At 47.0% G+C, this 14426-nt stretch overlaps 1 protein-coding gene across 1 annotated transcript; it reads right to left on the bottom strand.

Moving 5' to 3' along the window:
* Positions 1-2780: 2780 nt before the first annotated feature.
* Positions 2781-3521, bottom strand: LOC137344320 (hepatitis A virus cellular receptor 1-like). The gene has a single exon (XM_068007181.1). It carries the CDS (start codon positions 3519-3521, stop codon positions 2781-2783), a length of 741 nt encoding a protein of 246 aa, XP_067863282.1.
* Between the last annotated feature and the right edge of the window lie 10905 nt (positions 3522-14426).

Raw genomic sequence — 14426 nt, 5'->3', positions numbered from 1 at the left:
AGTCACACTGTGAGTGACAGTCACACTATCAGTAAAGATCACATTGTCAGGAACTGTCACACTGTCAGGAACAGTTACATCATCAGGGAAGGTCATGTTGTCAGGAACAGTCACACTATCAGGAACAGTCATATCATCGGGGAAGTTTACACTGTCTGTAAAGGTCACATTGTCAGGAACAGTCACACTATCAGGAACAGTCACAATCTCAGGGAAAGTCACACTGTGAGTGACAGTCACACTGTCAGTAAAATCACATTGTCAGGAACAGTCACACTGTCAGGAACAGTCACATCATCATGCAAGGTTATACTGTCAGTAAAGGTCACATTGTCAGGAACAGTCACACTGCCAGGAACAGTCACAATGTCAGGGACAGTCATCTTATCAGGGTCAGTACCACTGACATGGAATTTCACTCTGTGTGTGACATTGGATCTGTCAGGTTCAGTAACACTTTGAGTGAAGTCAATCTGTGAGGGACAGTCTCACTATCAGGAATAGTCAGACAGTCAGAAAGGTCAGAATATCAGGAAGAGTCATATTGTCAGGGACAGTCATCTTGTCAGGGACAGTTACACTCTCACTGACAGTTTTACTGTGAGGAAAGGTCACATTGTCAGGAACCATCACACTGTCAGTGACAGTCGCACTGTCAGGAACAGTCACACTATCAGGAACAGTCACACTGTCAGGAGAGGTCACACTGTCAGGAACAGTCACACTCATGGACAGTCACACTGTCAGGAAATGTCACAGTGCCAGGAACAGTCACACTGTCAGGGACGGTCACATTTTCAGGAGAGGTCACATTGTCAGGAACAGTCACACTCAAGGACAGTCACACTGTCAGGAAATGTCACTTTGTCAGGAACAGTCACACTGTCAGGGACGGTCACACTCTCAGGTACAGTCACACTGTGAGTGACCGTCACTCTGTCAGTAAAGATCACATTGTCAGTAACAGTCACACTGTCAGGAACAGTCACATCATCAGAGAAGGTTACACCATCAGTAAAGGTCACATTGTCAGGAACAGCCACTCTGCCGGGGGCAATCATCTTGTCAGTAAAGATCATTTCACTCTGTGTGTGGCAGTCATTGTGTGAGGGGGAGTCTCACTGTCAGGAACAGTCAGGCAGTCAGAATCAGTCAGAATGTCAGGAACAGTCATAATATCAATGACAGTCACACTGTCTGGGAAAGTCACACTGGTAGGAAGTGTCACATTGCCAGGACCAATCACACTGTCAGGTACAGTCACACTTTGAGTGATGGTCACTTCATCAAGAATGGTAACACTGTCAGGGACTGTTACACTGTCAAGGACAGTCATTCTGTGATGGACAGTCCACTCTCAGGGACAGTCACCTTGTCAGGATCAGTTACTCTGTCAGTGACAGTTACACAGTGGTGATTGGTCATCTTGTCAGGACCAGTCACACTGTCATGACCAGTCACACTGTGAGGGACAGTCATGTTGTCAGGTAAGGTCACACTGTCTGAACAGTCACACTGTCAGGAACAGTCACACTGTCAGGAAATGTCACATTGTCTATAACAGTCACAATGTCAGGAACTGTCACATTGTCAGGGACAGTCACAATGTTAGGGACAGTCACAATGTCAGAGAGAGTCACACTAACAGGGACAGTCACATAGTCAGGAATGGCCACACAGTCAGGGATGGTCACACTGTCTGGAACAATCACACTGTTAGCGATGGTCATGCTATCAGGAACACTCACAATGTCAGAAACAGTTACACTGTGAGGAATGGTCATGCTATCAGGAACAGTCACACAGTCTGTGACAGTCACATTATCAGGTACAGTCACAATTACAGGGAATGTTATTCTGTGAGGGACAGTCTCACTGTCAGGAAAGGTCACATTGTCAGGGACAGTCACACTGTCAGGAACAGTAACATTGTCAGGACACATACACTGTTAGTAGAGGTCACACTGTCAGGTAAAGTTGCACTGTAGGGATAATCATCTTGTCAGGGACAGTCACACTGTTAGAGAATGTTACTCAGTGAGCGAGAGTCAATGTGTGAGGGACAGTTTCACTGTCAGGGACAGTCACCTTGTCAGGAACATTTACACTGTCAGTGACAGTTGCATTGCCAGGAACAGTCACATGTTCAGGAATAGTCACACTGTTCGGAACAGTCACACTTTCAGGAACGGTCACACGGTCAAGAACAATCACACTATCGGGAACAGTCACACAGTCAGGGACAGTCACACTATGAGTGACAGTCACACTGTCAGTAAAGGTCACATTGTCAGGAACAGTCACAATGTCAGGAACAGTCACTGCCAGTAAAGGTCACATTGTCAGGATCAGTCACACTGAGTGACAGTCACACTGTCAGTAAAGATCACATTGTCAGGAACACTCACACTGTCAGAAACAATCAGATCATCAGGGAAGGTTACACTGTCAGTAAAGGTCACACTGTCAGAGACAGTCACTGTCAGGAACAGTCACACTATCAGGAACATTCACACTCTCAGGGAAAGTCACACTGTGAGTGACAGTCATTCTGTGATGGACAGTCTCACTGTCAGGGACAGTCACTTTGTCAGGGACAGTTACACTGTCAGTGACTGTTACACTATGAGGAAAGGTTAAATTGTCAGGGACAGTCACATTGTCAAGTAAGGTCACATGGTATGGAACAGTCACACTGTCAGGAAATGTCACATTGTCAGGAAATGTCACATTGTTATTTACGGTCACACTGTCAGGAACCGTCCCATTGTCAGGAACAGTCACAATGTCAGGAATGGCACACCGTCAGGGACGGTCATACTGTTAGGAGCAGTCACGCTGTCAGGAACAGTCACAATGTCAGAGACAGTCGCACTGTCAGGAACAGTCATGCTGTTAGGAATGGTCATGCTGTCAGGAACAGTAACACTGTCAGGGACAGTCATCTTGTCAGGGACAGTCGCTCTGTGCATGGCAGTCAATCTGTGTGGGACAGTCAACCTGTGAGGGACAGTCTCACTGTCAGGAACAGTCAGACAGTCAGAAATGGTCACACTTTGAGTGAAAGTCACATCATCAGGAATGGTAACACTGTCAGGGACAGACACCTTGTCAGGAACAGTTACACTGTCACTGACTGTTACACTGTGAGGAAAGGTCAAAGTGTCAGGAACCGTCACATTATCAGGGACAGTCACATTGGCAGGAAATGTCACATTATCTGGACCAGTTGCACTGTCAGGGACAGTCACATTGTCAGGTAAGGTCACACTGTCCGGAACAGTCACACTGTAAGGAACAGCCACAATGTCAGGAACAGTCACAATGTCAGGGACAGTCACAATGTCAGGAACAGTCACACTGTCAGAGACAGTCACACTTTGAATGAAGGTCACATCATCAGGAATGGTACCACTGTCAGGGGCAGTCACCTTGTCAGTGGCAGTTACACTGTCAGTGACAGTTTCACTGAGATGAAAGGTCATATTGTCAGTGACAGTCACACTGCCAAGGACAGTCATATTGTCAGGGAATGTCATATTATCAGGACCAGTCACACTGTCAGGGACAGTCACATTGGCAGGGAATGTCACATTGTCTGGACCAGTCGCACTGTCAGGAACAGTCACGTTGTCAGGTAAGGTCACACTGTCATGAACAGTCACAATGTCAGGAACTGTTATATTGTAAGGACCAGTCACAATGTCAGGGACAGTCACACCGTCAGGAACACTCAAACTGTCAGACAGTCACACTTTGAATGAAGGTCACTTCATCAGGAATGGTAACACTGTCAGGGGCAGTCACCTTGTCAGTGACAGTTACACTGTCAGTAACAGTTGTACTGAGATGAAAGGTCACATTGTCAGTGACAGTCACACTGCCAAGGACAGTTACATTGTCAGGGAATGTCATATTGTCAGGACCAGTCACACTGTCAAGGAATGTCGTATTGTCAGGACCAGTCACACTGTCAGGAACAATCACACTGTCAGGAACTGTCACATTGTCAGGAACAGTCACAATGTCAGGGACAGTCACACTGTCAGAAACAGTCACTCTGTCAGAGGCAGTCACACTATCAGGAACAGTCGCAATGTCAGGATCAGTCACAATGTCAGGAACAGTCACAATGTCAGGGATCGTCATGCAATCAGCAACAGTCACACTCAGGAACAGTAACATTGTCGGGGACACTTACACTGTCAGTAAAGGTCACACTGTCAGGTACAGTCACATTTATAGAGATGGTCATGCTGTCAGGAACAGTCACACTGTCAGGAACAGTCACATTGTCAGGAACGGACACACTGTCAAGGACGGACACACTGTCAGGAGCAGTTACATTGACAGGAACAGTCATATTGTCAGAGACAATCACGCTGTCAGGAACTGTCAGAATGTCAGGAACAGTCACACTGTCTGGGACAGTCACATTGTCAGATACAGTCACAATGTCAGGGCATGTCATTCTGTGAAGGACAGTCTCACTGTCAGGAAAGGTCGCATTGTCAGGGGCACTTAATCTGTCAGGTACAGTCACACTGTTAGGGATGGTCATGCTGTCAGAGACAATCACACTGTCAGGAATAGTCACAATGTCAGGAACAGTCACACTCTCAGGGACAGTCATCTTGTCAGGGACAGTCGCTCTGTAAGGGAATGTCACCCAGTGAGCAAGAGTCAATGTGTGAGGGACAGTCTCGCTGTCAGGGACAGTCACCTTGTCAGGGACAGTTACACTGTCAGTGACAGTTATACTGTGAGGAAAGGTCACATTGTTGGGAACTGTCACACAGTCAGTGACAATCGCACTGTCAGGAACAGTCACACTGTCCAGAATGTCACATTGTTAGGAATAGTTACACTGTCAGGAACTGTCACACTCTCAGGGACAGTCACAGTCTCAGGGACATTCACACTGTCAGGAAATGTCACATTGTCAGGAACAGTCACAGTCTCAGGGACAGTCACACTGTCAGTAAAGATCACATTGTGAGGAACAGGCATACAGTCAGGAACAGTCACATCATCAGGAAAGGTTACACTGTCAGTAAAGGTCATATGTCACTCTTTGAGGAGTGGTCACTCTGTGATTGGGGGTCACCCTGTGAGGGGTGGGGTCTATTTGTCCCTTGAGACAGCCAGTGCCTGATGCTGCGAGGCAGAGAGTTAACCCCTGAGACCAATCGCAGTTGCCGTTTCCTGGTCCGGGTGTGTGTGGGGCGCCGCGGGGTTTACAGGCAGTGACTGTTTATGCCAACTCTCCGTAAACCAGGTGTCAAACTGGATCCAGTGACAGGATTAAAATGAAAGTGGTTTATTGCCACAGTTCGCTGAAATTAGACCGTGAGGAAAGGTCCTTGACCTGAAACTTTAACGCTGTTTCTCTCTCCACAGAGGCTGCCTGACTTGCTGAGCATTTCCAGCATTTTCTGTTTTTATTCCAGATTACCAGCATTCGCAATATTTTGCTTTTTTGAAATGAGACCGTTCCCGCCGGCGGCAGTGGAGCGGAACAAAGCAAGCGGTTAAAGGTAGGACTGCTCCCGCCTGGCTCTGAATGTGAGGAGTAGATCCTGGTCACAAAGCCCCTCTCCCTCATCTACAGAATCAGTCTCAGACTGTTTCCCCAGGACTCTCACTGGGGCTGCACTGAGAGCAGTTCCCCCACACAGAGCTCCAGACTGGCCCCGGACCTGCGGCGCCCTCTGTGCCGCTTAAAGGGTTTCCATGTAACAACAACGAAATGCTTTGGAGGGCGGGGAGCCTCCGCCTCTCTTCTACACGGCCACGCCTCCAGTGTTGGCATCGGTTCACTGTATGTGGCGAACAGGCCTCCTAGTTTGGGCTTTGCCTGGTTTGCCCTGACTGTACCCGGAACAGTCACATTCCCCGCACTGGCGCTGCAGCTCCGCTCCCGCTGACACCAGATCCGCTCTGGGCGGCTGAATCCCGTAAACTGCTCCAGTCTGGGTTACACCTTATCGGTCTCCAGTCTCACCAGACAGCGGGAGATTCCCAAAGTCCACAAAGAAAACATTTAGAGGGGAGGGTTAATAAAAAGAAAACATGAATATTTAAATCTGAAATCTAATGATAGGGATTGCTGAAAACACACAGCCGGTAGGGGAGTGTGTGAAGCAGGAAAAGCAGCTTTACCAGGACTGAAAGAGATTTCTGATTTCGAACTCTCAGGGTGCAAAGTATTATCCCCCCGCGCCCTTCCTAAAAAGAAGGACCCCGTGAGCTTTGTGAATTTTAAGCGTTTGCCTGGGTCAGACCCCATCTGGAGTACTGCGTTCAGTCTTCGGCACTGCACCTCGGGAAAGCTATACTGATCCGGGGGGGAGGAGGCGGAGTATAGCGCAGATTCACCAGAATTACACCAGGTCTTAAAGGGTTAAATGATGAGGCCAGGTTGCATAGACTTGCTTTGTATTCCCTTGAGTTTAGAAGATTAAGGGGTGATCTGATCGAGGTATTTAAAATGTTAAAAGGATTTGATAGGGTGGATAGAGAGAAACTATTTCCTCTGGTGGGGGAATCCAGAACAAGGGGGAATAATCTTAAAATTAGAGCTAGACCATTTAGGAGTGAAATCAGGAATCATCTTTTCCAGAAAGAAATCTGGAACTCTCTCCCCACCCCCCAAAAGGTGTAAATGCTGGAGGACAATTGCAGATTTGAGGTCAATAGATTTTTATTAGGTAAGTGAGGCAGAGTCACTCTGAGACACAGTCACTCTGTACAGCAGGGTCACACTGAGACACAGTCACTCTAAGGCAGGGTCACTCTGAGACACAGTCACTCTGTGAGGCAGAGTCACTCTGAGACACAGTCACTCTGTACAGCAGGGTCACACTGAGACACAGTCACTCTGTGAGGCAGAGTCACTCTGAGACACAGTCACTCTGTGAGGCAGAGTCACTCTGAGACACAGTCACTCTTTACAGCAGGGTCACACTGAGACACAGTCACTCTGTGAGGCAGAGTCACTCTGAGACACAGTCACTCTGTACAGCAGGGTCACACTGAGACACAGTCACTCTAAGGCAGGGTCACACTGAGACACAGTCACTCTGTGAGGCAGAGTCACTCTGAGACACAGTCACTCTGTACAGCAGGGTCACACTGAGACACAGTCACTCTGTGAGGCAGAGTCACTCTGAGACACAGTCACTCTGTACAGCAGGGTCACACTGAGACACAGTCACTCTAAGGCAGGGTCACACTGAGACACAGTCACTCTGTGAGGCAGAGTCACTCTGAGACACAGTCACTCTGTACAGCAGGGTCACACTGAGACACAGTCACTCTAAGGCAGGGTCACTCTGTACGGCAGGGTCACTCTGTATGGCAGGGTCACTCTGAGACACAGTCACTCTGTGAGGCAGGGTCACTCTGAGACACAGTCACTCTGTGAGGGATGGTCACTCTGTGAGTTATGGTCATTCTGTGAGTGGTGGTCACTCTGTGAAACATGGTCGCTCTGTGAGGGGTGGTCACACTGTGAGGGGTGGTCACTCTGTGATGCATGGTCACTCTGTGAGGGATGGTCACTCTGTGATGCACGGTCACACTGTGAGTGGTGGTCACTCTGTGATGCATGGTCACTCTGTGAGGGATGGTCACTCTGTGATGCACGGTCACACTGTGAGGGGTGGTCACTCTGTGATGCACGGTCACTGTGAGGGGTGGTCACTCTGTGATGCTTGGTCAATCTGTGAAGGATGGTCACTCTGTGAGTGGTGGTCATTGTGAGACATGATCACTCTGTGTGGGATGGTGACTCTGTGATAGACGGTCATTCTGTGAGGGGTGGACATCTGTGCAGGTGGTCACTCTGTGAGTGGCTGTCACCCTGTGAAACATGGTCACTCTGTGTGGTGTGGTCACTCTGCAATGCACAGGTCACTTTGTGAGGGGTGGTCACTCTGTGAGGGGTGGTCACTCTGTGACTGGGGTTCATTTCTCGGGGGATTGAATTGAGAAGCAGGGAAGTTATGTTATGAACCTTGGTTAGACCACACTTGGAGTACCGTGAACAGTTCTGGTCTCCATTTTATAAAAAGGACATAGAGGCACTGGAGAAGGTGCAAAAAAGATTTACTGGGATGATACCAGAACTAAGAGGTTATACCTATCAGGAAAAGCTGAACAGGCTGGGGCTCTTTTCTCTCGAAAACAGAAGGCTGAGGAGTGACCTGATAGAGGTCTTTAAGATTATGAAAAGGTTTGATAGGGTCGACATAGAGATGTTTCCACTTGTGGGGGAGACCAGAACTAGGGGCCATAAATATAAGATAGTCACTAATAAATCCAATAGGGAATTCAGGAGAAACTTCTTTACCCAGAGAATGGTTAGAATGTGGAACTCGCTCCCACAAGGAATAGTTGAGGTGACTAGAATAGATGTATTTAAGGGGAAGATAAACACATGAGGGAGAAAGGAATAGAAGGATATGCTGCTAGTATCAGGAGGAGGCTCGTGTGAAGGATAAACGCTGGCATAGAGCAGCCGGTTTCAGTGCTGTAAACTTTAGGTGAAACTTAAACGGTCCCCTGCAAAATCAGTCTCAGGATGTGTCCAAAGCACTTTTATTTGTCCTAAGTGTTTAATTAACTCCTGCTTAAATGTCCTAAAATGGCTGGGCTTCAGGAACTACTTGTGGTGAAATATTCCGAATATCTACGGTGCGGGAAACACATCGGAGCCCCCTCCGTCTGATTCTATTACTCCTGCGCTCGTCTAACAAGGAAAACACGAGGTTTCGCATTACCAGCCTCACTGCCGTGACTCGGATTCGAGCTGAGATTACTGCGACCGCAGCGCAGAGGACGGACCACTGTACGATCACAGCGCGCTACAGGGGCCGTGTTGGTGATGGCCCGGGGGGGTTATACTACCTAGGATACCGTGGTGCGTGTGTGAGTCCAGTGACAAATAGATTTAAAGCGCTTAGATTAAAGCACGGCAACCGGGTGGAGCAAGCCTGGCTGATTACAGCGAGGAACAGGCAGGTGGAGCTGTGGTTTTGCATGAACTCGACCGGGGGTTTTATTCAGTGTGTTGTTTACACATTTATTGTGGTTTAGCGTGTCCCTGTTTTAAATTGGTATCTTGTTGGTTTAGATTAAGCTCCCTTGGACTTGCCCTGTGTGTATGTGTGTTCCCATTTCAATCCTCGGGTTATTTTTGTTTCTAACCAGCTCTTTTGCCCCCCACCCCATCTTGTCTTTTTCAAAATGAACGTGAGTTGCACAGCTCCAGAGCACAAGGAACCGGTTAGGGCCGGTTTCAGATCAGTACTGTCACACACCCATCCGGCCTTAAACGGGTGCAGCTGTGCTCTAAATTAATCGTGAAAGTGTGTTCATTAATCACCCACACAGAGAAAAGGAGACGTGTAAAAATATAACCATAGATTTGTTAAGCGTTTGTTGGACGGTCTTTAACACAATGAGCCTGTGGACCCTTAAATCCAAAGATCTAGCAAAACAAAACCCCTCTGTGGGATAGTGACACGATTTAAGCGGTTAAAAGGCAATTATCGTGATACGATTATAAAATATCGACTCTGAACACTATCACGTGGCTACACCCGCATCTGTATGGAGCTGAGCTCAGTCCCTCACTTAACCTATCATATCTGCATGGGTAAAACTCAACCCTCCTGCACTCATTTTAACGTTATGGGCCTAAGCAACACTCCTAGAATCATAGAGCACAGAAGGGGGCCATTCGGCCCATCGTGCCTGTGATAGAGCTATCCAATTAGTCCCACTCTCCCCTTCTTTTCCCCATAGCCGTACGATTTTTTTTGCATTTTTAAGTATTTTTCCAATTCCCTTTTGAAAGTTACTATCGAATCTGCTTCGACCGCCGTTTCAGGCAGTGCATTCCAGATCATAACACTACCGAGAGCTAAACATTTAGTTTACAAAGACCCCAGCAGGTCCCAGTGAATGGTGGGTTATTTTAATGAAGTTAAAAGGTCACATTCTGTTCAACAGGTCTGTTCAGTCCAGCGGTGCAAGCAGCTAGCCTAACGTGACTTATGTGATGTAGCCGTTCCATCTGCTCCCAACCGCAGCCTTCCTGTGTAAGCCTTAGCTCGGTGGATATCACTGGGCTCTGAATCAGAGGTCGCGGGTTTAAGTCCCATTCCAGAAACTTGAGCACAAATCCAGGCTGACACTTCCTCAGTACTGCACTGTCCAGAGGTCTTTTGAATGAGACTTAAACTGAGGCCATGTCTTCCCTCTCAGGCAGATGTAAAAGTTCCCATGGCACTGTTGGAAGAAGAGTGGGGGAGTTCTCCCTGGCCAATATTTATCTCTCACCCAAAACCTAAAAAAAAATGTCTGGTCATTTATTTCACTGCTGTTTGTGGGATCTTGCTGTGTACAAATTTTCTGCCCCATTTCACTATGTCACAACAGTGACCACACTTCAAAAGTACTTAATTCGCTGGAAAGCATTTCGGGATGTCTCAAAGTCGTGAAAGGTGCTATAGAAATGCAAGTCTGTTTTTCTTGTTTGCCTCTCCCAGCTGAACACAGACTTAAAATCCACCGGCAATAAAACCTAACCTGTTTACTGCACGATATATTTCCCAGCTGTGTGCCAGAGGTGCCTTCTAACCCTTAGCAAATGTAGCCGGTGGATTTGAAGTCTGTGTACAGCTGGGACAGGAAGGGCTGCGGTTTTACACCGGACGAAAGGCTGTCACGTAGGCTGGCTGCCTGCACCGGAAGGCTGAACAAACCTTTTGAGCAGAATGTGGCCCTTTTCAGTTGCTAAATATTCATGTTGACAAATGTCAGGGAATGTGATTTGCAACTTATCAGCTGCACGGGCAGGAAGTTTACTGCTTGATGCTCCAGATCCGAGTTAATTCCACTTATTCGTTGCAATTCACTTTGGTTCAGTTCTTTATATTAGAGTTTGAACGCAATTTCAGAGAAACTTTGGAAAATTATTATAATCTGGAATGCATTGCATGAAAGGGCGGTGGAAGCAGATTCATTAGTAACTTTCAAAAGGGAATTGGATAAATAATTTAAAAGGGAAAAATGTGCAGGGCCATGGGGAAAGAGCCGGCACGGGCACAATGGGCTGAATGGCCCACTCCTGTTCCTCTAATATGCGAGAAAGATGTTAGTATAAGGACCGACGGGCTACCAGAATAGGGAATATGGGGAACCGCAGTTATTCCGCATTAGAAGGATATGACGGCGGGAAATCCGGCATTCCAAATAAGTGACCTCGCTATTCCGGGGACAGCTGAGAGTCTTGAGAGGGGCAACAGAATACAAATAGGGGGCAGGGGGTGGGTGATAGTCCCCTGTTCCAAGTACATCTTTAAACCATGGTTGGGTCATGTGAAAGCGAGATGCGTGTAGGGCAACACACACTGACAGTTTCACTTCAAGCTTCCGTTGCCAAGTTCAGAACTGAATGACACCGTATGCAAATTGACCACAACAGACAGAATGAGAAACCACACGAGGTATTTTTATGCATGGTTGAACCTCTGGTAGGAAACAGTGATCACTGATAGCTAACTATACTGATTTGAAGTCATGAGGATCTTGCCAGGCTAGGATGCCATTGTTTAAAAACCTCGGGTCTTTTCATCATGCTGACCCCTGACCTTTTCAGCAGCCTTGTCTACACTGAAGAAATATGCCAACCAGTTCCAAGAACATGCACGAAATTAGGTCACAGCTTTGAACCATTGCCAGGAGCTGGCTCTCGTGCGGAATTTGGCCTCTCTAGCGGTGCTGGCCTCCCACCCCACCCCCCAGCAAGTCTGAGTTAACGTTAATTACGCTAATCTTCCGCAATCCGATGGAAGAATGGTAGGAAGGGCCCGGAGCCCGCTGTTTCTAAAGCCCAGATGGGCCCATGTTTCTAAGAGAAGCGGATATTGACGTTGTAGCAGCACAGCATTGCGATTAGAGTGGAAATAAACTGAAACGGTGGCCTTATTTGCAATTTTTTAAATACAAACTCAACCCTTTTCTTAAAAGGTTCCGAACCACGTGTTTCTGTTGCAAAGAAATCCAATTGGTGAAATTAGGGCACCTTTACCGCCAGGGGGCGCCACTAACTTCCTCCAGGCAATGGTCTAAGGAAAGTGACGTCACTCCAGCCAGTCATTGACCCCGGGCAAAAGGTGAAGGGTCAAACTTTTCGGAGACTTGATCCTAACACACATTTATTCTACAGGTCACATTAACGTACGGATGCAAAGAGTTATACATCGAAGTTGAAGAGTACAAGCTGACAGCAGAGATGCTACACCAGGCAGGATGTACTGCAAGCAGGAGAAGCACTAAATGTGACGCAACTAGTGCGAAGTCAATAGTTGGAATTTTCGACGTGAACAATACAATGCTAAAGTTCAATTTGTCCACAACACTCCACAAGAGTCCGAAATACTTGACATTAGATTGGGTGGCAGAAAATGTGAACACTGGGGAGGAACTTGCCATTAAGGGGTATGGAACCAAAGTGGGTAAATGGAGTTAAGATACAGATCACCCATGATCTAATTGAATGGCGAGACAGGCTCGAGGGGCTGAACGGCCCACTCCTGTCCATTGTTCCTTTGGTCCTAAGACGTTCTGTCGTAGTACTGCAACCAGGCGCTGACACTCTTCAAATTCAGATAAGCATCAAAATGAGGCGAAGACAGCCAGAAGCGTGAGCCCTTCCCACCCCATAACACATAGATATATGGATTCACCCCTCCCACACTAGACTACAAGGGTTAGGCGCGCCTCCCACATAGGCTAGCAGGGGTTGGAGAGATCCCTCCCCACTACATTGCTAACCAGGGAAATGCAGTCATCTTAGCCATGAGACTGTCACTCACCGGGTTACCTGCCCCCAGGGAAAGGCTTTCTTGTACGGAGAAACTGAAACAAGAAAGGGAGAGAGCATAATAAATAGTATGCCCTCCCTCCTAAAAAAAGGTGGAAGGGTGCCAACTGTGGACAATTTGAGTTGTCAATCCAGTTGCCCACTTGTCCGCAGTACTTGGCTGCAATATCGGCCCAATGTCTTGATGTCAGGCAAGGAAAGTATCTGGTGATATTGCTGCCTATGGACGTGACTCTTTACCATGGAATCACAGTAAGCGTTATTCCGTGTGTAAAGTGACCACCAGTCGATTGGCTTACAGGAGAGAAAACCAATTTTGCTTTGCAAGCTGCCAACCTATTATAAAAAGACAGCCAAGCATTCTGTCCAAGGAACCTAGTTGAACTTTTTGAGGAGGGAACTAACATGGTAGATAAGGGAGTGTCTATGGATGTTATTTGTATGGACTTCCAGAAGGCATTTGATAAGGTTCCACATAAGAGACTGTTAACAAAAATGACCGCGCGTGGAATTGGAAGCAACTTATTGGCTTGGATAGGGAATTGGTTAGGATGTAGGAGACGGAGAGTAGGGATAGTGGGTATGTACTCAAATTGGCAGGATGTGACTCATTGTGTCCCCTAGGGATCTGTATTAGGGCCGCAGCTTTTCACTATATGAATGATTTGGATGAAGGAATAGAGAGCCGTGTATCTAAGTTGGCTGACAACACTAAGTTAGGTGGCATAGTAAATAGTGTAGATGGGAGCAGAAAGTTGCAAAGGGACATTGATGGATTAAGTGAGTGGGCAAAACTGTGGCAGATGGAGTTCAATGTGGGGAAGGGTGAGGTCATCCACTTTGGGCCTAAGATAGATAGATCAGAGTATTTTCTAAATGGTGAAAAGCTAGAAACTGGATGAGCAGAGAGATTTAGGGGTCCAAGTACAGAAATCACTAAAAGCTAGTGGAGAGGTACAAAAAATAATTTAAAAGGCTAATGGAATGTTGGCCTTTATCTCAAGGGGTGGAAATTATGTTACAGCTGTACAGAGCTCTGATTAAACCCCATCTGGAGACTGCAGTCAGTTCTGGGCACCGCATCTCAGGAAGGATATATTGGCCTTGGAGGGGGTGCAGCACAGATTCACCAGAATGATACCGGGGCTAAAAGGGTTAAATTATGAGGACAGGTTGCACAGACTGGGCTTGTATTCCCTTGAATATGGAAGATTAAGGGGTGATCTAATTGAAGTGTTTAAGATGATTAAAGGATTTGATAGGATAAATAGAGAAAAACTATTTCCTCTGGTGGGAAAGTCCAGAACAAGGGAGAATAACCTTAAAATTAGAGCTGAGCCATTCAGGAGTGACGTTTGAAAGCACTTCTTAACACAAAGGGTAGTGGAAATATGGAACTCTCTCCCCAAAATGCCGTTGAGGGTAGGTCAATTGAAAATTTCAAAACTGAGATGGATTGATTGTTAGCAGCAGGGTAGATAAAGGGGGAATCAGTGGATGTTGTATATTTGGATTTTCAAAAGTCATTAGA

The sequence above is a fragment of the Heptranchias perlo genome, chromosome 27, assembly GCF_035084215.1.
Source record: "Heptranchias perlo isolate sHepPer1 chromosome 27, sHepPer1.hap1, whole genome shotgun sequence".
In the NCBI taxonomy this organism is placed as follows: domain Eukaryota; kingdom Metazoa; phylum Chordata; class Chondrichthyes; order Hexanchiformes; family Hexanchidae; genus Heptranchias; species Heptranchias perlo.
The sequence above is the reverse complement of the archived record's forward strand: the minus strand, read 5'-3'. Positions and strand labels throughout refer to the sequence as shown.